We start from the raw sequence: 22,962 nt of genomic DNA, 5'->3' as shown, positions 1-22,962 counted from the left end.
AGATACTATGCAGAATAAAACAGGGGTGTGTCATCCTGTCCACCCCTGTCATGGATCTCTGTGGTAGCTACGGACTGGCCCACAATTCATTGCGCTAAACAACATGGATGGCCTCAGATGACATTTTTGCTGAGTTGATAGAATTATTGGCAGTCCTTTTGGCAACTTGACGCCAGAATATCGACTACGTCATCAGATAGGATGGTGCTAGAGGTATAAAAAATCGGTACGTACGACAGACATAACGATATTTAGGTTGGAATTTGGTGAGAATTGGTGTTTGTTCGACTGACTTCCCTGCGCAGTTGCGTCAGCTGGTTGTGGTTATGTGTTAGGACGTGTCAACAGAAGACTTCGTAAATACATGTATTATTTAGGAGCCTAAACATTGACACGTGCCCATCATCGTCTCATTATTTAACCATCGTGGTGCTTGCCAACAATGTGGAATGGTTTCAAATGTGGCCGTCAAGGGCCCAAACCAACACTTAATGCCCCCCTCCCCCATCATCACCTCATGACCCAGCATAATTAGCACAAAATGAGGAATTAATCATCACCCTCCGCCCATCTTGATAAAATTATAACATCTGAAGTAGAGGAGTACACCGTACGAGCTGTTGAACAGTGGAAAACGGTAAAGGAAGTCACCAAGGAGGTTAACCTCCTTGGAGTCACCAATCAAGAGTACAGTTACACAGATGGTCATTTGAAATTTCTGATTGAATCAAGGACATAATATCGAATGCATATGCACAAACCAACCAACCAACAAACAAACAAACAACAAAATTATCTTCATCAACAATCAGCTGTTAGATTTGATAAGCACCTTGGGACAGGTGGCACTTAAGTCACTGCTGTCAGCCTTTGTAACAAATGTATGTAATATTGTTTGCCCCCTTTTGTGCACGTTGAGATGGACACAAGCTCTGAATCGTCTGATAAGACTGAAAACCTGCTTCTTCGATTTTAAGTTCTTAACCTGCTTCTGCTGCCAAAGCCAATTAGTTATTGGTTATCTTAGAGAAATTTTTTATGAGCCCTGGAGACACTCTTCTGGAAACATATGTACTCAAGAATGTATTCTTGCAAGTTGATCATATAAATCATGTTGTGTTACTTCTTCATGCTTGTATGCTTTTTGATACTATCATATCATGTGATTGTCATATATATTCATCAATGTCATACATTTGTATGATTCATGAATATATCAATTGTAATATATGTACATGTATATCTATAAAGTGAGCTTTAACCTCATTAGCTTGGTAATATTTCTTATCCTATAGTGGTTATGCCTGTATGATAAATACATCTGCACTAAATATATGTGAGGTATATGCTATTGTATTATGAAAAGGTCATTATTTGCATTTGCTATTAATCAAATGTGATTATCTAATTACATGTATATGCAACTTGTAAAGTTGCAAGTACTATTATTAAAAAGTGGATCATGTTGAGCATTAGAAATTTATGCTGCATGATGAAACTTCTGCTATTTAGAGGTGACATGTTTTTGTATACTTTTGACCAGATTGCCATTCCTGACAGAACAACATGCACTCTTTGAATTCTGTGGACTTGGCCATATCATGGCTGTTTTAAGTGATGAAGAGATATGATATTGCATACTAATCAACATTTCATAACATTTTGGAAATTAGATTATATCATAATAACAGATACTAGACATGTTCATGTGCCGATTGGTGATTGGTTTTTTTTTGCACCTTCTAAACTTTGTGTGTTTGTTATGTTCACCTTGTCAGGTTTGTGGTAGAGAAGGACAGCAGGCTGACCTGCCCAGCATGGAGGTAGTGAACATGGAGGAACTCATCCAGGACCTGACTTGTGCTCTGGAGGAGACCAGCAAGTCTAAGGAAGATTTAGAGCCTGAGGGAGAGGTGGAGGGAGCCTGTGCAGCCAGCCCCTGTCAGATACGCCGGAGACAGGCCCGGAAGAGAAGGGGGCGAAAAAGGCGGTCTGACCCTAATCCCATCTGGGAATATGGGAATATTAGTGAAGCCTCAGAATCAAGCCTTGATGAAGCCTTGAAGGACTATATGGAGAATGTGACACAACAACAGGAAGATGATCATGACTCAGACGACCTCATCATGGCCAAGAGACTGTTGTCCCTAAACTTCAACTCCACTGCCAGCAACAGACACTCCTTCCACTCTGAATCAGACACCTTCACAGACAGTTATAGCAAGGTTCGCAGTGCTCGTCCCAGTCGGAGAAGAAAGTACAAACGGATGGCTGTCGACCCTCAAGGCACAGTAGGCAGCCCCATGACCTCACAGCTACCTAATGGACTGCCTGATTATATCCCAAGAAAACGAAAGCAACTGAAAAAGGCAGGAAAGGGTCTACTGAAGGAAGGAAGCCAAGATGAAGATGCGATGGACATAGAAGGCCTGAGGTCTGGGCAGTTTGGTTATGACATCAAGAAGTTGAGAATGAAAGACAGCGAGCAAGACCAAGCCAGAACTGCAGGGGAACAGGACTCCATGGACTGCTATGATGAGGGAGGGACAAGCAAGGAGGGAGATGCTGAGAGGTAAGGTGGTCAATTATTATCATAACTTGCTACTGTAATAAACATCAATAATCATTAACTTGTATATGGTTAGTAGGTAACATTTGTATACACCACTGGTTTCCTGTATTATGTTCTCCATGGTTCTACTTCTACTTTATCTTTCCCAGGGAGCTCTGGTTTGATGCAGAACATTTTCACTCTTCCATGGGGACATTTTTGGTTGAGTGATGAATCCCACATCAACAAACCACCATCAAAATCAACACAATATTAACATGGCTCATTCCACTCAAGTTGCCTCTGTCACAAGTGTTTGCTTTTCTGCTGCAAAGCTGGGAAAGTAGGCTGGGAAGACTGCTTTGCATTCAATGACAGATTAGAGCATTCTGGGAAGGTTGGGTGGGGCTCCATAGGGGATCAAAGGGTAGTGTACATGTAAATTCACACCTTTACTTAGTCTCATTTGAAAAAGGTGTGCAAACTTTTGAGATAACCCCTTATCTCAAACCACTGTATGGAAACAGACTCCACTCAAAATGTATCGGAAATAGATTTTCTCAGGTTATTGACTGCTTACTCAGGGGCCATCCCAGAAGCCCTTGCTACCAGCTGATCAGTATTCCACCGGGGGTTTGGCCCCAAATCAGATTAAATCAAGTGAGCGGGAGGTCCTGCAGGGTCATGGACTCTGCACCTGCCAATATATTACAGCCATTATTTCCTGGTTTTAAGAGATATGAGATCTTGAAACATCATGTAATTAAATCTTCAACAAAGATGTATGACCAGCCAGCAAAATGGGTCGAGAAAGATTGGCCATGCTGTGAATACTGATACAGGATGATAACAATGGTTAACGGTGGTCTGGGCCAGCATATTCACCATACCACACACTGATTGCACGATTGGATTATGCTCAACACCTTTTTCAAGCCAATTCCCCAGTACATTTCTACATAATTTGCTTCCAGGAGACTTATGTATCCATTCATATGCATCTGTGCTTGGACAGATACATTTTGCTTGGTGTAGATGGTCACCTTGATACACTTCCTTCATTCACATGAGGTGTCTGTACCTGTGCCTTGGCAGTGATGAAGATGTAGATACATGTACTATTATTATTAATAAATGTGAAAATACATATACTTAAGTGAAATATCTATTAGTCAAATTGAAACTACATATTACATATATTCATCAGCACAAAATGGACATCTCATAGAGTAAAGTTGTTGGAATAATGTCATGTTGTAGTCTTGTAGACATATACATGGTATTTCTTGTTTCAATATTTTGATGAAACGTTTACTATCATATGTGAAAAGGAGCTTAACTCTTCATGCTGTTCTTAAGGTTAGCTTCTGCTCTGCCAGGGTCGACCATATCTGTCTTATAGCAGCTTGGAACGTCACCAATAAGTCTGATCATTCCAGATGAAGTCTTTCTTTGCCAACCTTTTCAGTCATCTTCTATTGTTTGTTAGTGCTTCTTTCCCTTTTACTGCCAGATACAAAGTAGCTGTCACAGGATGATATCAGATGTATGAAATATGATATACTAAACCTTGTCCTTTGCTGCCTAGCAGACATATTGTGCAATGAAGTATTATTTTTCTGTACAGGATTACTATTTCTGGATGACATAGTGATACCTTTATTATGATGATTTGCATGCAGGTGCATGAATGTTTGTCTCACTACAGAGATCCTATATCAAATTAGCTATTCTGTGAGGTTTTTGTCTATTTTAGACATGTCTAGGTACCATCATTATTATGTACACTGATATGTTCCATCTGTTACCTTTTCTTGCCTCTCACATTATGAAATAGATAACTTTCTATATTTAACTCTATAAGTTGCATTGGTATCATGTGGCATCAGTCATGCAATACTTATTTATTTTAAAAGGCATAGCAGCACAAGGTACATGTGTACTCATTAGTAATGGTTATATATCTACAGGCTATAGCAATAATGTTACAGAACACACAAACAACTGCCCTTCATTCCTTCATATACATCTCTTTGTGTCTTTATCAATTATGTACACAAATAAATGCAAAGACAGCTGGCTGACTGGTTAGTCCTACACATACATTGAAATATGTTACAATACGATGTTTGAACCATGAATGGATTTTTGCCTTGAAAGCTGAAATTAATTTAGCAACAGAGCATTGATTTTTGATGTAATTCAACCTGCTAAGTACATGTATGGGCTTGTTAGTATTTTGGTTGACTTCTTTTTTCATCCTCAACTGGGGTGGAGCATGCTGCTTTTTCAGTAGCTACTAAGTGCAACGCTGCTTTGCTACAGCATATTTAAGGGTGGTTGTTACAATACAGCGGTTCACCAGGCCTCCATCTGGGTGATTTGTGTAGAGAATCAACAACTTATTACTAATTTATTAGTATTCAGACCATCACACATCGGGGCATGTCCCTACTCTTTTTTGAAAGGTGTGGTACTGGTTCTTTAACATGTTTGGGGTATGGCTCTATCCAAGGGACATCCAAGGGACATCTTTGTCCTATCCAAGGGACATCGGTAACCAAAGCTGGGTGTTGCATGGAAGTAAAATAAGTATCAAACAAGCGCGAAGGTCACTTGGTGTTCTATGTCAGCCTCTCTATATCTAATCGTACCTGTTTATTTTAGGGTCAAGATGCAGTAGATGGTCTGGGTATGCTTCTGGGTATTTATTATATATTTAGGTTATACTTTGTGCACTTGGAAAGAGTTGATGAAAATTTTGAGATGAGTTGTGGTGTAGTCTCATGACCAGTATGGTCAGTGCTGTGAGGTTTTTAAGATACAGAACATCTACAAGCCTCTGCTCCTTATGTTGTTTGAACGGATTCATTTACCTCTTATATGCAATATGTGTGAGCATTACATTTATTGCAACTGAAGAATCAGTGTTCAAACTAAAGAAATAAAACATTGTTCTTGCAGAATATCTGCATTTTCAGCACCGAGGACAGGCAGGTGGTCTCAGCTTGGTTAGAACAGGTGCTTTTCTGTGTTTTCATTGTTTTCTTGTTAAACAATTGTGTCGACAGCATTGATATACATGTAGGTTAGATCACTATCAATCCATACCAACACAGCTGTGAAATCTTACTGTTCTGTTTCCCCTTTGAAAGATCATTTATAGTCTGCAGTCACATTCCGGCTATATTCCAGATATGCCTTCTGTGGTTGAAGCATTTCCTATAAAAAGGAGGAGTTAAAGGCAGGTTTTCATGTTTAAAGGCCAACATAACCCAGGAAAAGTCACATCACTGCACAGTAGACAGTATCCCTTCTCTAGAGGCTGTGGCGCCAAACTAATAAACAGGGGAAAATAGCCATGAAACTACATTTGTGACCTAGCTTATCACTCAGGGTGTGTGGGGTATCTACTGCTGTAAGTTGGACCTCTCTGCTAGACTGAATACAGCAAATGGGATTTAGTCGACAAATGCAGCAGTGTAGGTGAAAGGTCACCTCAGCCATCCATGAGCGTGGTATGACACTGGTGTAGCCAAGCTTCAGATAACCACAGAAATATAGGAGGATAGTTTCCTCTTCACAAGAATGTGTTTAGCTCAGTGCACTTTTTACAACAACAACTGATTGTTCCCTGTTATCACCTTTCCAACAACTGCTGATGGAAAGCATACCAGTAGTTGGGGTAAAGGTGGATAAGTCATAAAAGCCTATATAGAACTTGGTAATGCCTCTACTATAGTATTCATGTAGATCTACTTCTTATGGATCCGATAAAGTCATGAAATATATTCTGTTGTATAAAAAAACAAATTGACGTTTCAGTTCTGAATGTTCCAAATGGAAATTGTTTGGGTTCCTTTTTTTGTCAAAGCAATAAAAAAGGAGAGAAGACTTCAGATGTAGAAACTTTTGTTACTGCAGTAGAATACAAATGATTTTATGAAAGTCTCTGTGGACGTGGAGGATAAAAAGCAGATATGGTATGTCAAGGTCTCTTATAATCAGCTCTTCAGAACATGTGTGCTGGCAGGCTGCCATACATCGTTGCCAGGATGTTTATTTCACTACCAAGGCACATGTCAAACATTGTCTATTTTTTACCAGAAGAAGTGTAATATATCTGATTGTCAAAGCTCACGGACAGTATCTTGCATTATGGCGTTTATTAGTAATATTACAAGTACCAAAGTCTCGTCAGTTAGGTAGCTTATTTTTTTAGAATTCATCCAATTATGATATTTGAAATTGGAACATGTTCAGTTCTTAACAGTTTCTACCAATTTTGTACTTACTGAGCCATACATAGAGGAGTTTTGGACAAAGATTATTGGACCAAGGATTTCATATCTTTATATTTGCCAGATAATTTTGCATCACACTCAACCACATTCACACTTCCCCTTTGTACCTTTTTTTCTCTTACTGAATCCAGAGTAACCTTTTTTCTCACTACAGTAAAAATGTGGCTCATCAGGACAGTGGTAAAGATCAAAGGACTGAATATTCTCTGGAAACAGCAAGTTACATAGCTGTGTCATGTGACCTATTTCCTTTATTTCAAACCTTTAGCATACAGTCTTATGTATGATATATGTTCCACCTAACCCCAGTGTTTTGTCACAGGTCACGCCAGTCTTGGCAGCTTCCATCTTTTCTTTCCAAAATTCATCTTTTGTTGCTCCGTCGGGACATGTCTGTCCAAGTAACAAGAGTATTGGGCAGATTGAGTGATAGACACGGAAATGAAAACAGGATATGGGTACAAATAAAAGCACTGGAAATCTAATTGCCCATGGAGGGGGATTGATTGTGACCCCTGCCCCCAGCCTGACCCCTGTATGATGTAGAGAAGCCCACAATTTGTTATGTTGGAGCCCACCTGAGTAAATTCTGGGCTGCTCACTCAGCCTTCTTCAACCCAGACACCTCTCTCAAAGCTTGTCAAGAAAATTTGTTGCCAGAATAATTACTACTTTGGCATTTCCGATGAAAATCAATAAAATAGGTGGAAGTCTTAAACCTTGCATGTGAGGCCTTCATAAATATTGCAGTACCTACTAATAATGGATCACAGGGCACAGGCACTGTGCAATGGGCCAAATTTATCGAGCTATCAAAGGAAAATATCCTTGCAGTTTTGCTTTAATGGATTTGGTGCAAAGAGGTGGAATCATTTCCACCTTCTCTGCTTGTCTCATCTTTCCACCGTCTGGTGGGACCCTAATCTGTCCAGGTACTTTGGCAGACTATATTTCCTCCTCCTGCCTGACTCTCCTGCCAATGCATCAGTCCAGCCTGCTGCATCTGATAGACAGCAAATGGACATGAATTCAACAAGAGTTCTGAGATCTCATACCTCCATGAAATATGGGCTTGCTTTGTCCTCATTAATTATGCAAATAACCTCTACATTAACATAATATATGCATAGCGATGCAAACCTTTAAGTAACTTACACGTGTTACGAGGTATAAAATTCCCATCATTCACCAATAAGGATTCACATAATTTTCACATTAATTATGCAAATTAGGTCATCATTTGCATAATTGGTATCTGTTCATGTTCCGCCTGCCACAGATTGAATAGATTACATGTATAGCAGTACAATTATATGAAACACTGTAATTATAGAATTTCCTCATTAATTATGCAAATTAAGTCCTCATTTGCATAATTTACATTTAATCATGTACATCTCTCTCTCAGCTACCTACACACCAAAAATGATGAAAATATGTTGTTCCAATCTGGACTTATTGGCTTTGAAAGTTTTTACCAGAAACTAACCTGCAGTTCCAGAACAAGCTGCTAGGGGGATCAAACTTACGCCACTTATTCCTGACAGGATTAGCTATTTGTCACCAAAAAGTCAAGACCATAGCTTGTTCAGGACAAAAGATTCAAAAACCGGAAGTTCTGCTGCAGTACCAAGGTCATCCACCAGGAGGCCCATACTTGACCTTGACCTTTGTCTTTCCAAGACTTACCATCATACCAAATATCATCGCAATCCATAAAGGCGTTCTGAAGTTATGCTGACTACAAAGTTGCGGAAACACAGACAGACAGACACACAGACACACAGACAGACAGACAGACAGACAGACATACAGACAGACACGCCAAAAACAATACCTCCATTTTCATGGAGGTAACAAGTGCAGGAGAAGTCACTTGGCCATGCTACCCCTTGTTAGCCCCGGGGCAGTGACATAACGGGGCTGAATTCTGGCAGCACGGCAGCCATGGCCCCGTATCTGCAACCAGAAGGAGATACAAAGTCAGGGTCCTGCACACCTGCCCTCCCAGTCCCACCACTCAAGCAGCAACAAAAACAGGACAGGCTCCGATACGGAGCAGTAACACTGATAAAACTGTAATGAAGACAGCAAGTTTGTCTGATGGATGGTGGCAGCCCAGTACAAAGTAACTGCAGGCTATTGTACAGGCAGTAGCGGGTCCAGGGTGAACAGCTTTGTTCTACATTATTTGGCCACACAAAGCTGTGATCTCCAGTGGTCTTTGTGCTTATCATTGACAGTGTGTTGAGCAATGGGGCTGAAAAATCACATGGACATTGATGCACTTACAGGTAATGTATCCACACTGGCAGCGGCTGATTGGAAACAAAATAGCAAAATGGCAGGTGTAGGAAACATGGTTGTAGGGATACAAAGGAAATTTAGGTCACTGTAGGATAAACTTTAATGTGCAATACATCAATTCTTAGAGAACAGTTCTAGTTCTAATTCATGTTCAAACAGGGTGGAATATAACAGTTTGGCCTCAAAACATTGAGTTTTTGAAAAGGACCATCTGTGCTATATTGGTAGACTTAAGTTGCATAGTTTTTCACTTTATTCACATATAACTTACCATAGTCTAGGACATAAATCTGGTGAGGTAACTTACAAGAAAGAAAAATAGTTTGCCTTGATACTAGTGTACATGACAATGTGTGGTCCAAAGAGTATCAACAACATATACAGAAATAGTTACCGGTACATCTAGTAACTTTTGTACTTACATGAGTGGTACATGTCAAAAGTTCTACTTCTAATTCTAGGAAAACAAGAATATTATTGATAGAGACCATCTTTTTGCTGTTTCCTGAAGATGTCAAGGAAGTTAGGTCTTCTGAATCAAAAACAACTACAGTAACTTTATAGTAAAATGAACAGTTTCTGGGTGTTGAGAGATGTGGTCTTCAGGGTCTTACTGAACTTTGTCAGAGATGAGTTAAAGAAATGGTGCACCTTATTTTCAGACTAATTGGACTGTAGTTGGAACAATGGTTCTTGATGTTAAATGTTATGTAATCTGACTGTTGACTTGTCTGCCTTCCAGTGTGTTTGAAAGTGACTTGAGTGGAAGTGAAAGTGACAGTGGACTCTACACCAATGATGAAGGACGAGAAGGTAAGATATACATTATTGTGTTCATTTGATTTTTTCAGTGAAAATAACAAATCTTAATGACTAAAGTAAACATAAATATTGTCCGTGAAATAGACATGTACAGTGGTTTGTAAATCTATATGGTTGTACTTTTCTCATAGTCTGAGGTATAAAATCTGTGTTGGAAATGGTCTGTTGATGATGTCAAGAGTGGTGTGTAGTGCTCAAAGATGCAGAGACTTAATGTCAGTTTCCTGTGTTTGATATTCATCATATTCAGCATTGGCATTTCTGAACCATCCTACCGTGTCATCACAGACTCTTCCATCCTGTTTTGGGACTACTGTCTCTGCTTTAATAAAAACTTAATCCCAACTTTGCTATATTCCATTTGGCATATCCAATTGTACACATGTTGATCCACAAAATTACAGCAGGACAAGTCTTCGTCGTTTCTCCGTGGACTTTGATTGATTTTCCTCTGTGCAGAAGTATTGAAAGTGTACATATTGCGAGGCTCCATACCACGACGTAGTCAGGACAAATTGATTTTGATTACCTGGAGGAAAACAGTAACTCACGGTCTATCATTGCAGTAAATAAATGTGTAATTATATTCTCAATTTCAATGTTAGCAGGGTGTTTTCAATAAAGGTCTCCAAGAATTATGTGTCCCTATAGACAACATTGCATGGATGACATATACGTGCTATATCCGCTAGATGTATTTTAATGCATGCGCAAATTCTCTCCATATAAATCAACTGATGAGAATTAAGTATTTCATCACAGGGTACAAAGTGTAATTCTGAATCTAGGCAACATGCAGATGTTTCTACAGTAGAAGGTATTTTGGAGAATTATGGCCCAATTTTTTTTATTTTTCTAAAAGGAAACTTTTCAACAAAAGTTGGCTCTGGTACCAAACCAATTACAAGTAATCAGGGGATGATTCACATGTGCAATTTCCATATTCTCGGAATCAATCAACCCGACTGGAAATATTGGAAGCGAATCTTCCACGGATGATGGGCACATTTTTCTATCAGGTAAACAATCAATCACAACTTAGCGGGACATTTTGTCTAGTTAGTGGGATGAAACCAATTTAGTTTGTGAAGTTTGGACCATCCATCAGTAACCCCTGACGGGTGTAGGGGTGGGGCAGGATGAGCCAGGGTGACATGTTGGCAGACTCACAGCTAGACTGGTGCTGCTGCCACTGTTCCCACGTCAGGAACAACACTGCTCACAGAATTACTTCTGTCTGTCACATCTTTTCAATGATGTCTTTACAAACTTAAAATTTTAAATCCAGAATATAAAAGTAATTATTTTAGCCAGACACATTGTATGTTGAAGTATCTTTGTGGTATGTCTTATTTTGGCCTTAGCCGTCGTTTTCCCATTTTAGATTTTTTAATAGACTGAGAATATAAGGGATTTAAAATGGTTTATAAACATATGAGTTGTACATTTGTAACTAGTCACAATCACATCATTTATTTATTTATTTCTTCTTTGTTGCAACATTCAGCAGGAGGGGAAAATGTTGACCACTTTTACTCTTAATGCAAATGATTACAACTCCAAGAGTGTAGTTATTCCACACATGTACATCAGACAATGCCTGAAAGGTTCAGCAATATGCATTACTAAAGGGATGAACAGCTTGTGTGACTATGAGAGAGATGTTTATTGAAATTGAGACCTATATCATCTAGACACTTACACTGAGGACCTCTAGTGAGAGAAAACAACACTGTCACTGCAGACAATGGTGTGCATTCTGCTCTAAGTCTAACCCTCTACCTTGAAGCTTGGCTTGAAGGTTGATTGGATCTTTTTCAAGTTGAATAGCTTGTTTTTTTCTGATGTCAACAACAGTTGATTTTTTCAGAGAGCAGAGGTGTGTCAACAAATATGAATGTCTTAAGATTACCTTACTTTGTATAAACTGAAAAGTTTACCTTTATGGCAATGGTTCTTCTTGCTCAAGTACAGTATATTCCCCAAAGATTTATGCTCATGCTTTTTTTGTTATCTACTATCAGAGGATTGTTTGCATACATGCCAAGTCGATATAAGAAAAAGTTCAGTCATTTCTAATTCAATACACATACTTAGATAGGACATGTTCATTGTTTGCAAAGGCCAAACATCTTGGATTTGGTAATAAATACATGTAGAGCATGGCAATAAATAGAGTGAGGGGCACTACATACTAGCAGCAGGTCACTCTGATCCTGTTTTGCCATATCAGTAGGTTCAGAGTTGAAAATTGAATACAATTTGTAACTTCATGAACTAAAAATGTAAGTATTGAAAACACGTTAGACCCTTTAGTTCCAACAAACAGTTGTTGTTGATGACATTACTGTATGATGTATGAATGGTGTAGAAATGCGAAATGTCTGGTGAGCAGTACCACCTCTGTGTTATTTCCAGGTGATGATGAGCAGAGTGACTTCTTCCACGAGGGTGCAGGGCCTGCTTGTGGTATCCCAGGAGTTATCCAATGGTGGGAGGAGGACAAGATTGACTGTGATGACCATGACCCTAAATTTGAACAGATACTTAATGGATCCTTACCCTTCCTGACTGATGTGCCCAGAGGTGGGTTTTAGATATGATCCTTGTGATTTCTGTTACACATGTATCATGCACTTGGTTGTATTTTAGGTGCTCAAGCCTATTTCTAATGGCTGTAGTTCAAAGGACATCAACATTTTTATTAACAGCAAATGCTTGTTGAAAGTTTGGAAGAAGCTGTAAGATGTTAATGATGAGCCCACAAATGTGTATCATGTGTGAGGCACATGATGGACTGATGAACGTTGATTCATTCTTGGCTTGTGATGTTTGTAACTGCACACATTTACGGTGCAATTTACCTCCTTAGGCTTACAGGCCAGGACAAGTCGGCTGCTGGGGAGATACTCCAACAAGCGGAACATCAAATCAGCATGCAGGAGGCTGAAAGACAGGGTGAGGAGGATTATCCCACTGCCTGATTAGGCAGGCAAACTTAAAGGCACCATAATGATTGATGACAGGAACAAAGGCTAACCCCAAATCTGCAATGGGAGGATTGCAAAGACAGCAACCCGCAGAGAGATCCAATGTTTTAACCCCTCTTTAAGCAAAGCCCTAAGAGCAGAGTTAGTATCTGTGTTTTGGCACCTCTAAGGATTCAAAATTTGTGCGGGGATGACTTTGTCGTAATTGACTTGACAAGTAGACTGCTAAACCACCAGAGAAAGCTTAAGCATGTTATGAGACAGGCTGATTTAGCCTAGAGATGTGCAGACAAAGAGATGAGAAATAGAGTGGGAGGTTTGTGGGAGGTTTGTGGAACATTAAGAAAGGAAAACTAGACCATAGTGTGCTCTGATGCTCAAGATCCGGTTTGAAACAAGGCAGACAATGCCAATGGGAAAATTCAACATCATGACGTGCACACATGTATATTTTAACTAATCTGAGGGGGAAAGTCTGAAGAAGTCAAGGTGATGGTCCACATTCCCTTGCAAAGCCTATTGTTATTGATGGTGTGCGCAGTAGTGAAGTCATTTTGAAGTAGTGGGCAGCCTCTGGATGTAAGCTCACTAAGGGTGAGATGAAAGAGTTCTAAAAAAAAATGCTGTGATTGGACGTGTGATCTGCTGCAGTTCATGTGACCCTTGCTAGAGGGCTGTGAGAAGTGTCCAGTTCTGTTTTGAAAAAAAGGCCTAATTCCTTTCTAGCAGTGAAACCCATCATGTTTGCTAAGAATATGACCTGGCCAATAAAGATCATATTCCAGTACTTTAGAATTCCAACAGGCACTAAATGGGAACCTTAAAAGTGTTATTATATGGAACCTCAGACCAGCAGCGACAAAATTTCAAATGTAGAGGTAAGGGTTGTAATCCGTTTACCTATTTGAATGCATGCAGTGAATCCATACAATGTGAAGCCCATGAGACTTTAAAGTAGAAACTTATATGCAACAATGTATGCAGATTTCATTTTATTTCTTAATACACACATAGTATGTGGATTTAAAAGAGTGTAGGATTTTGAAGGCATAATGTACTCGTACAGTTCACATTGTAGAGAAGTACCAAGACAGAAGGAAACGTGCAAATAGACCAAAGTGGCTATGGCAAAAGCACATTCATTGCTGAGCTACCCGGCTAAACACAGATGCATTGCACACCTTCATCCATTCTATCATTAGCTGTTAATGTTCCTTTTATGATGCTAAGTGGTCCCAGCAGTGGAACCAGTGAGATGGACACGTTGATGTGTGGCTCGCTCCTGATTGATTCTGAAACACAGGGAACGAGATTGATTCCTCCATCTTATCAACGCTATTCTACACTAACTCCTTCCTTTTGGTAAGTCTGCTAAGCCGGACACTGAAGCATATCTGCCTGGAAGGGAAGAATGGGTGAAAGTGTCAAGGCTTCAGCACCAACTGGCCAGGAATGTAGCTGCCTATTTGTGAGGTAGATGACTGTGCAAGTATTAGGAGGTTCACTTGGCTGGAACAGTGTTAAATGTCTTATTCCTTGTCTGGTGTAGTGAGAACATTATAAATCTTACATATACAGTCACTGTAGTCATTTACGGTACATCAATGGGGAAGGGGAATGCATACTGTCCTTCCAACAAGTTTGAGTGGGTTTTCTTCTCCATACTCAGAAGAAGAGAGGTCCCATGTACAGCACCAACAATGACATGATGTCAGGAGACTTCTCAGCATATCAAGAGTAAGTCTACGGTATACATAATGAGATTAAACATTGCATTCTCATGAATGTTTTATGTCTTAAACAAGGAAAAACTTTGATAAACATGAAAATCCTTCCCCTTTTCCATGTTTGCATTAAAGTTGTGTATTGATACTGGTTTGATGGATTTTTGTCATTAGTGTTTTTATGATTCATTAGCTGTCTGTGAAATTAGAGTGCCTGGCTTAAGTTTTAGTAAGGTAATCTAGTTTGCCCTTGTGAAGATATCTGCCATTAATGGACACAAGAGGTCTCTCATGTGGGCACTATCAGTGTCATCATCTGTGCTTGGTTTTCCAGGATTTGGCTGCAGCCGCGGAAGAAGAAGGAAAAAGATCAGGTTGGTGTATTGATTTTGTAATTGTACTTCTGCAATATAAAAGTCTGGTATGTCTTCAATAGAGGGGTGTATTTCAGTAAGCCTGTCAAATACAAACTCTATGAGCATGTATAATCCCCAATGGCTGGATCTTCATTAGACAAAGTTGGGACTAGAAGTAAAAGGGAGTGTGGAATGATGAATACTTGCCGGAGACTATTGATGTGTGGATCAATTTGATAGATAACATTTTGGATGGGAGTTTCAAGTTTATTTAAGTAACAACTGGATTAGCAGCAAAAAGGCACAGGGATGGTATAGTTGATATCATCAGGTTATTCATTGGTATCTTTTATTTGTCAACAGGGATTGTTGTGTGTGTGTACATTTACTAACAAAGAATGTGAATAAATAAAAAGGTAGATAAATTTAAGATATAGCAGCATTTTGTTTATTGACCCAGGCTGTATTTTGTTGAATGTTGCAGTCTCTATCAAGCCATCACCACCTGTTATATTCTTATGGGCAGTCAGGACACCACAAATGTGGATCTGCAGACAACAAACGACGTAGGAAGATCCCACAGTCATCACCAATGGCACAGGGTAAGACTGGCTGGCTCCAAGACAGAGCACAACTGCTTCCAGACCAACTTAACAGAGTGGAGAGTGTAATTCTTGTGTATCCACATCTGGCATTTTACCCTATGATGGAATGGCAATATTGCCAGAGCTATAGCCATATGTATTTTTTAATTTTTGCCAAAGAAGTGCCTCTGCTAGCATAGGGAACAATACACCTGCCATCCACCGTACAGAGAACAGGATGACATTCTGCATTTATTAATCATTTCATCTGAAAACTGGTCCATCCTCCAGGTCTGAGCAAATTCAATGACAAGTGAAGTCCACATCCTCAGACCCATGTTCATCCAGGAGCTAATCTTTGCCGTACATCCTGGAAAATCTATTCTATGTCAGGTACATTAAGTCATTAACATAGACAAGCTCTGCAAGTGTGCACAGGTGGTAAGAATGCCAACAGAGACAACAACTTGTAAGCATACCTTTGTCCCTATCAACACATGCTGCAACTGGAGTCTTATTGACTTCCCAGTGGTAAAACTGCTGCAGGTATACTGGCAGTGTAGGAGAGGGGCTGATGGATTTAATGTGAAGCTATCCACCATAGACTTTGGTAACAATTTGATATCAGTTCGGCATCATTGTTTAAGTCTCAGCCGATAGTCTTGTTGTAAAGATTTATAAAGAAGTCTCGGGATTCCTTGGCAGTGTTAATGTTTGTTAAGATAAGGTTCTTGTCTTCTGCAAGATAAGGTTTATCTCAGGCCTGTCCTGGGGCAGAGTATTTCATCAGCTATCTTGTTTAGAGCCCTCCAAGTCAGTCCTTCATGTCACTGTCTCATTAACATCACAAACCCAATGCCAGCATTTCCCACTGGTGGTCCACACAGCCACTCCGATAAGGTGGCAACTCAATGTGACTAATATCCCTGTGGGGCTCTGTAATTTACTTCAACACAAGAATGCTTTGGCCTCAGACCCCAATCATGATAACAGATTTTCATTTTCCTTGCATTGTGCGTCTGTGCCACTCCATTTGCATGGAAAATGCCAGGAAGCAATTTAATCTCCCAGCCTTACATTCTCCAAGTTGATGCCTGCTACAGACGCTCAAGTTGACAAGTTTCTCACTGACTCATGACTCGCCAGTAGAGGCAGCTACACAGGCCACTGTACTACTGCAGTGTCAGGTACCACTGGTCACACTGGGTAATCCTGTGTCACATAAAATGAGTTTCTAGACCTTGACCAAACCTGTTAAATATGAGGAGGTCACTTATTGGATTGGTCCCAGAGTTTGCAGCATGTGAGTGTGGCACAGCAGGACAGACCGTGGTGTTGCCCAAAAGGTGTATTCTAAATGTCAGGGTCCTCTCTCATGCACCATTCATCTGATAGCCTCCTCACAGCAAGGCACTTCAATCTCACTGACAGTTTAAACAATGGGATGATGTCGTAGTGTGTGTATGGGGGGGGGGGGGGGACCATGAACTACCCAAACTATCATTACACCTCCAGTGCTTGAATGAAGGGGATGTTCATTAGTTAGGTGAAAACCTTGGTCTGAAAGTGGTCTAAATGAATACAAGAGGTTATTTTCCTTTTTGATAAATCAGCATGTGCTGCTGATGAATTAGAAACTTAATTTCAAGACCTAAACTGAAATACTGTATCCATAAAACACTTTTCAATACATGAAAGGAGTGCTCATGTCATGGGAGATGCAGCTGTCATGGGGCACATCAAGAGCCAACAAAACCTGTGTTTTCCTTTTGAATGCCACTTGTTTCTCCCAGAGGCAGAAAGAGAAATGATTAGTTTTCACATGACAAAAGGCTGTGATTGCAGAGTCCGTCTCACCAGACTTATGAATGTGCTGTTCCCTGGAGATGATACTGATAGATGTGCAAGTACTGTGAATTATCCTGAACAGAGTGTCCCCAATGCTTATAGATGGGTGATGGTGATCTTTCTCCTACCATCATGATGTGCCGTAAAATCAGCACCTTGTGGCTAATTCCAGCAGCTGTGGTGGACAAAGTCCTGTGTATTACTGTCATCAAGACAAACCTGCGCCTCTGCTGGTGATCGTGTTGTCCACGGACCCGTGCCGTTCTGGTCAACTTGTCGAACCATTATCATGCAGAGGCAGGTGGATGTTGTTATTGTGACCAGATTAACTAGCTTTAGCACCGACATCTTCAGCCCATGATATATCTATAAAGGTGCCCATAAAGTCTCAGTTACATCCTGACAATGACACGCCTGCTCGTTTGGGGCAATGACAGATTGCTGACATGCAGGACACGCTTTTGTGTGTGAGTTTGTAGCAGCGCGCAAAACTCAGGGTTTAATGCCGTGGTCTGTAGTTCATTTCGTACAATGTCATGCTTTGTTTACTAGACTTTGCTCAGTAAAGCATATGTCACAAGATAAAAGAGGCTTTCTCTTTGGATGCTGAAAGAGTATTTCAGCAACAGAAATTTGTTACAGAAATTATATTCTATACTGCCTACCCTTTGGTTTGTCTGTTTTGGTAGTAATGTGTGATCTAGCAAAGTTGGGTTCATCTTCCCATAAGCTATTTGAAGTAGAAGAAGTTTTTTTCTTCTGCAACATTTTTTATTTGTACAGTTGTGAGTATGGTACAGTAATGGACCAGATGGCAGAATATTAGCTACAACTGCCACACTTCAGGCTCCAGTGGCACGGCTGTAGGAAGTTCTGCAGCCGTGGCAGCCTGGTGGGTGTTCATGCCCAAGGAGGTATAGGACTACCACGGCAGTTCGTGTAATGCCATTACAGATAGCACAAGAGGCAGATTTTGCTGTGAGGCGATTTCTTCTACAGCCACCAATCATCCCGGCTTTAGGTAATGCCACCCAGGGGACTGCCTGTGGCCTCCCAACCATGTAATTGTTATTTAACATGGACATAAAGTTGTGGCAGTATCCATGGTGGCACCTGGAGGAACGGCCATAAAGCCTGACTGGGAGGGTCTGGATGGGGCTGTCACAACTGACAACTCATGTCAATTACCTCACTAATATCTACTGGGTTTACGTTTAGACTAGGATAGCCTTTTACTCTCTGTCTTCATTTTCAGTAGTGCCTTGGGTGCAAGTTGTGTTCACAGGCCCAGAATGGATAAAAATAAAGCAAGCAGGATGGGAAAAGGCTAATGCAGTCCTAAGGCTATGTTGCATTGGTAACATTCATATTTGTGTAGGAATCTTTAAATCTTAATTTCTCAGCAAAACATGTCTTTCGGAATGTAACAGGACAAAAGCTTAGCCTTTTATTTTGTGTTTTGGTGGTGGATTCTAAAACAACATAAAATGTATAAGTTTTATCTTGAAATATTCCACCAAAGGTTTGACTGAAAGAAATATTGTACCACATTGGTATAGGAGAACTCATAAATATGTGGCAGAAATAATCCTTACTGTAAGTAAACATCTTACATGTACATAATACAAGAAAATCAGCTTGAGTATACTGCATGGGTAAACCTACAAAGTAGAAAATTGAACAGAAGTCTAAGACAAATCCCCCTTACACATCCTCGGGGAATTGTAGTGGGACTAATAGAAATGTGGCAGCTGGGGTGGGGTCAAGGGCCAACTGATAAGACATGCTGCGTCCCATTCCTGCTCATGTTGGACATGATAAGGAGTGTTTCTGGGACCGCTTGTGGTCATTGATGTGCTGCATTAAGCATGCTCCCTCACGGAATTTGATTTGGTCCATATGAGGCCTGACAATCAAGATGGTAGTGGTGGTGCTCCAGGAACATAAAAGCATGGGTGCCCACCATTCACCTCTACATCCAAAATTCCTTATCAGAATTCTGAACGGAAGGCATATGCTTTAAGGCAACCGCCCCCTTGTGTGTAAGCCATTGGATCTGTAAGATAAGCCTGATCCTTGTGAGGGCTTTCAGAAATCTTATTCACCAAGTTGTTCACAAATTCTCATTGTAGTTGAGCATGGCAGTGACTCATAGATAGGCTATCAGGAGGATTGATGGCTGAAGCTGCTGGGTTTTAGAGCTCTCCCTGGACTCATGAATCTTTTAGTTACTGTTAGACAGGGGAAACTGTTGCTCCACAGTAGCAAACAACTTTCTGGACTTTCTTGTTTCTGTAAATAAACTTTTACCTTGGACAAAGAATTTTTGCCATTGGTATCTTGCTCATTGATAATATTGTAGCATTTAAATACCTCTTTGTTTGCCTTTTCCTGGTGGAAAAAATATCAAGCTTTTTCCCTTTTGAAGTGCATTTACTATGATAGACTTGGCAGAAAAAATGGATCAATAGCTGGGAATTTTCACTAATGTGTACCTTAAACATTGAGAGCTGTAAAGGGGTTCACTGTAAAAAAGAATTCAGATATCTGTTCTACAAAGGTCTGCAAACTGCAGTTGAAGCATGTGCTTCTGACCACCTCTTGACCTACTTCTAACACATTTCAGGAGCTATTAGTGTGTCCTACTGCAACTTAGGCTGGCACATATTTTTTCATTTCCAGAAGTGGACATAAAACTCTATTGACTGATGTGTCACTGCTGGAAGGCTGTAGAGTTAACCTGGCTTCTATTTCTTTGATTCTCTTAACAAATGGCTGCAAACATTGTTCTCCTGAAGATTGTGATAACTGATACATGGACATGCCACAGGACAGGTCCCCTGATGTCACAGATGTGTAACCCCAGTATTCCCATAGTTTTGTACATTGTTGATTTTTTTACTATCTGTCAGGAACAGACCTTCTTACTGTGCTAATCGCCTGTGACTTAGATAAGACATAGCCATCTATGGTGAGACATCTGGGTATATCCCTGCAGCTTAGCTTTTGACTGAGGATAGGCCCATATGTTCCATGCATTTCCCTTGTCTTGAATTGTTGTCAGGTGCCCTGCTGCTCCTTTTACATTTCCACGGTCATGGTCCTGTGTTGAAATTGTGTTAACAGGATATGATAGACATTTCCAACTGTCATCTTCAGCAACAAACGACTGAAAGAAACATATTTGTGCTTTTGGAGGAATATTCTGGATATACTGACCATGTCCGTGGTGCTGAAGTGCTATTATTAAGATGTGATGGCCTTGTCCTTGGTGCTGAAAAGTTGTTACTTAGATAGGGTGGCATTGTCCCTGGTTGCAAAGTTTCCAGAGTATGATTGTATTTATCCAACATGTACCTGGTTATGATATGAAATGGAATCTGTGAATAGAAACTTCTCTAATTTTGGCATTTGTTTCCACTGACTGGGGAGGGAAACTCCTATTTGTTATGGTGTATCACAATGGTACCAAATGCAGCAGCCATAGCCCCAAAGGACTATGCACTAAACTCATGGAGCTTTGAGATGGAAAATGGCTGTCAAGTTGTTACAATAGACCCTTTCCCCAGTGGAAAAATGTGTAGCTTGCATTTTTCAAACTCATTCTTCATGGTCTGCCTGTGCTGAGTTCTTCACCATGTGTCAGGTTTATGTCCAGTCTTCCATCACATACTTATAGATCACTTTTCATGGGCTCAATATTTCCAATGAACATATTGTTGTAAACGTGCAGGCATCCATAGCTAATATACGTTTGATTATCTATATCTCTATTTGCACTTTTTACAGCCGAACTAGTATGAAGATGTATCACTGTATTGACTTCCAATTCAATCCAAAACATCTATCTTGTTGCAGGATATGTTGGTGAGAATGCAGACCCAATCCCAGACAACAATATAGGCAATCGAATGCTGCGAGGAATGGGCTGGTCACCTGGCCTGGGCCTCGGAGCTGAAAACCAGGGGATGACGCAGCCTGTCCGAGCATTCCTTCGGCCTAAAAGGTCAGGCCTTGGACACATGTAAAACCTGAGGGATTTTCAAAATGACATATAACTGGTACATGCCTTCCGACTTGTGACAAAGCTGTCATCTACATTTGTACTATGAAGTAAAGCTTTTTATTACAATTTATTACAACTGGGGGAAGGGTCACCTAAACAACATAACTAACAGGACTGTAAAAAGTCACTTGTTGTCTAGGCCAGCTTACTGGGTAGGTAAGTTTGGTTATTTCTAACATTCTCTCCCTCAGAACGTTCACTTGATGAACAATCTATGAATTCATCAGTAGTAGTCCACATGCATATATACCTGCACTTGCACCAAGACATAAGGATAGCAAACATATTTTTTATGATTATTGGCAATTTCAGTATGACATTAAAATCATTTGTGATGGGAAAATCTGCACACAGGTTAGTTGCATTACATTGTACTTTAGCTTGTGTAGGAATACAGCTGGGTCAAACTAATGGTTTTTCTTGTATACCTGATTTTTTTTCCATTTCAATAATCTTTGATCAATGTTGCAATCATCCTTGGTGACAATGAAGAATTTAATTGACTGAATGTTAACAGAGTCATCAAGTTTTGAACTAGACTAGCTACTTCTGTTTGAGCAAGGAATATCTAGGGTTGCATGATGGAGTTTGTAATGGTTTGGTAAGAAACAATGGACTGTTGAAATGAATCATGTCAATGAATTAAAGCAAAATGTAACACTGTGTTTCCCAAAATGAAACAATGTTTAGCATTTACCAAGTGACTTGTGAGTGGCTAAGACATCTGTGGTAGCTTTGTGCCATGACTTCCAGGGTGCAGGTTATCATGTTCACACAAAGGTGTTATACGTCAATTGTAGTAGGTGTCTAGGAGGTGAAAGTTAGAAGAAATATGTACACTTATGTCAACTAAGGGAAATAATGATACTGAACAAAGCAAAGAACATCTATATGTTGCAAAACAGAAAAGATTGTGTCAAATTTGAAACATTTAGTCATCACAATGTTTGGTGTTTGGTGCCTTAGAAATTGATCTAGACATCATGCCCACACTTAAAAGGTGGCAATGGAAACCATGTCAGAGTGAAATCAGTCCAATGTTAAGATCCAACACCCTTTAGACAAGTGTTACTGCTACAACAGTGAATGGACAGTTGACTTTGTGATATGAACCATACCATGGAGCAATGTGTACCAGTGCCATCAGTCTTCCACCTACGCAAATCTTGGCCAAGAAATATGAGGAGATTTGGTGGGTACAAAGCCGTGGCTTTACTGTGCACAATGACTAAGTGGTTTCAGCATGGGCCAGTTCAGTGGCAAATTGAGTATTGGAAAGGATCGATAGCAATGAGTGCAGGTATCATGTTGGCAGATATCAAATGTGACATCTTGATAGAGTTGCCTATCAACATGTGTATTTACATTGTGAGCACAGTATTACAGCAGCAATAAATACAGAACAAGGAA

The 22,962-nt window shown here is 40.1% G+C and overlaps 2 protein-coding genes across 2 annotated transcripts in view; one reads left to right on the top strand and one right to left on the bottom strand.

Annotated features, from left to right (window-relative positions):
- Positions 1 to 66: 66 nt before the first annotated feature.
- On the top strand, positions 67 to 22,962 carry LOC109469178 (G patch domain-containing protein 2-like). The gene is made up of 9 exons (XM_019767602.1): positions 67 to 226; positions 1,779 to 2,572; positions 9,905 to 9,975; positions 12,403 to 12,570; positions 12,857 to 12,942; positions 14,644 to 14,711; positions 15,033 to 15,072; positions 15,539 to 15,656; positions 21,345 to 22,962. Exons 2-9 carry the CDS (start codon positions 1,818 to 1,820, stop codon positions 21,512 to 21,514), a joined length of 1,476 nt encoding a protein of 491 aa, XP_019623161.1. The 5' UTR covers positions 67 to 226; positions 1,779 to 1,817; the 3' UTR covers positions 21,515 to 22,962.
- The window catches only part of LOC109469179 (UPF0394 inner membrane protein YeeE-like), a 33,762-nt gene continuing 23,748 nt past the window's right edge, over positions 12,949 to 22,962 (bottom strand). Inside the window, exon 10 of the mRNA XM_019767607.1 lies at positions 12,949 to 14,266. Within this exon, the coding sequence (XP_019623166.1) occupies positions 14,192 to 14,266 (75 nt within the window). The 3' untranslated portion in view covers positions 12,949 to 14,191. The remainder of the gene's footprint in view (positions 14,267 to 22,962) is intronic.

This window comes from Branchiostoma belcheri, unplaced genomic scaffold (genome assembly GCF_001625305.1).
Source record: "Branchiostoma belcheri isolate BF01 breed outbred unplaced genomic scaffold, Haploidv18h27 scaffold20, whole genome shotgun sequence".
NCBI classification, from domain to species: Eukaryota; Metazoa; Chordata; class Leptocardii; order Amphioxiformes; family Branchiostomatidae; genus Branchiostoma; species Branchiostoma belcheri.
The sequence above is the reverse complement of the archived record's forward strand: the minus strand, read 5'-3'. Positions and strand labels throughout refer to the sequence as shown.

Bases quoted from the DNA above. Each gene is read 5' to 3' on its own strand.
- LOC109469178 (XM_019767602.1), top strand. From the start codon at position 1,818: ATGGAGGTAGTGAACATGGAGGAACTCATCCAGGACCTGACTTGTGCT. The intron at 12,571-12,856 runs GTGGGTTTTAGA...TTACCTCCTTAG, and splicing joins CCTGACTGATGTGCCCAGAG to GCTTACAGGCCAGGACAAGT. The intron at 14,712-15,032 runs GTAAGTCTACGG...TTGGTTTTCCAG, and splicing joins GACTTCTCAGCATATCAAGA to GATTTGGCTGCAGCCGCGGA.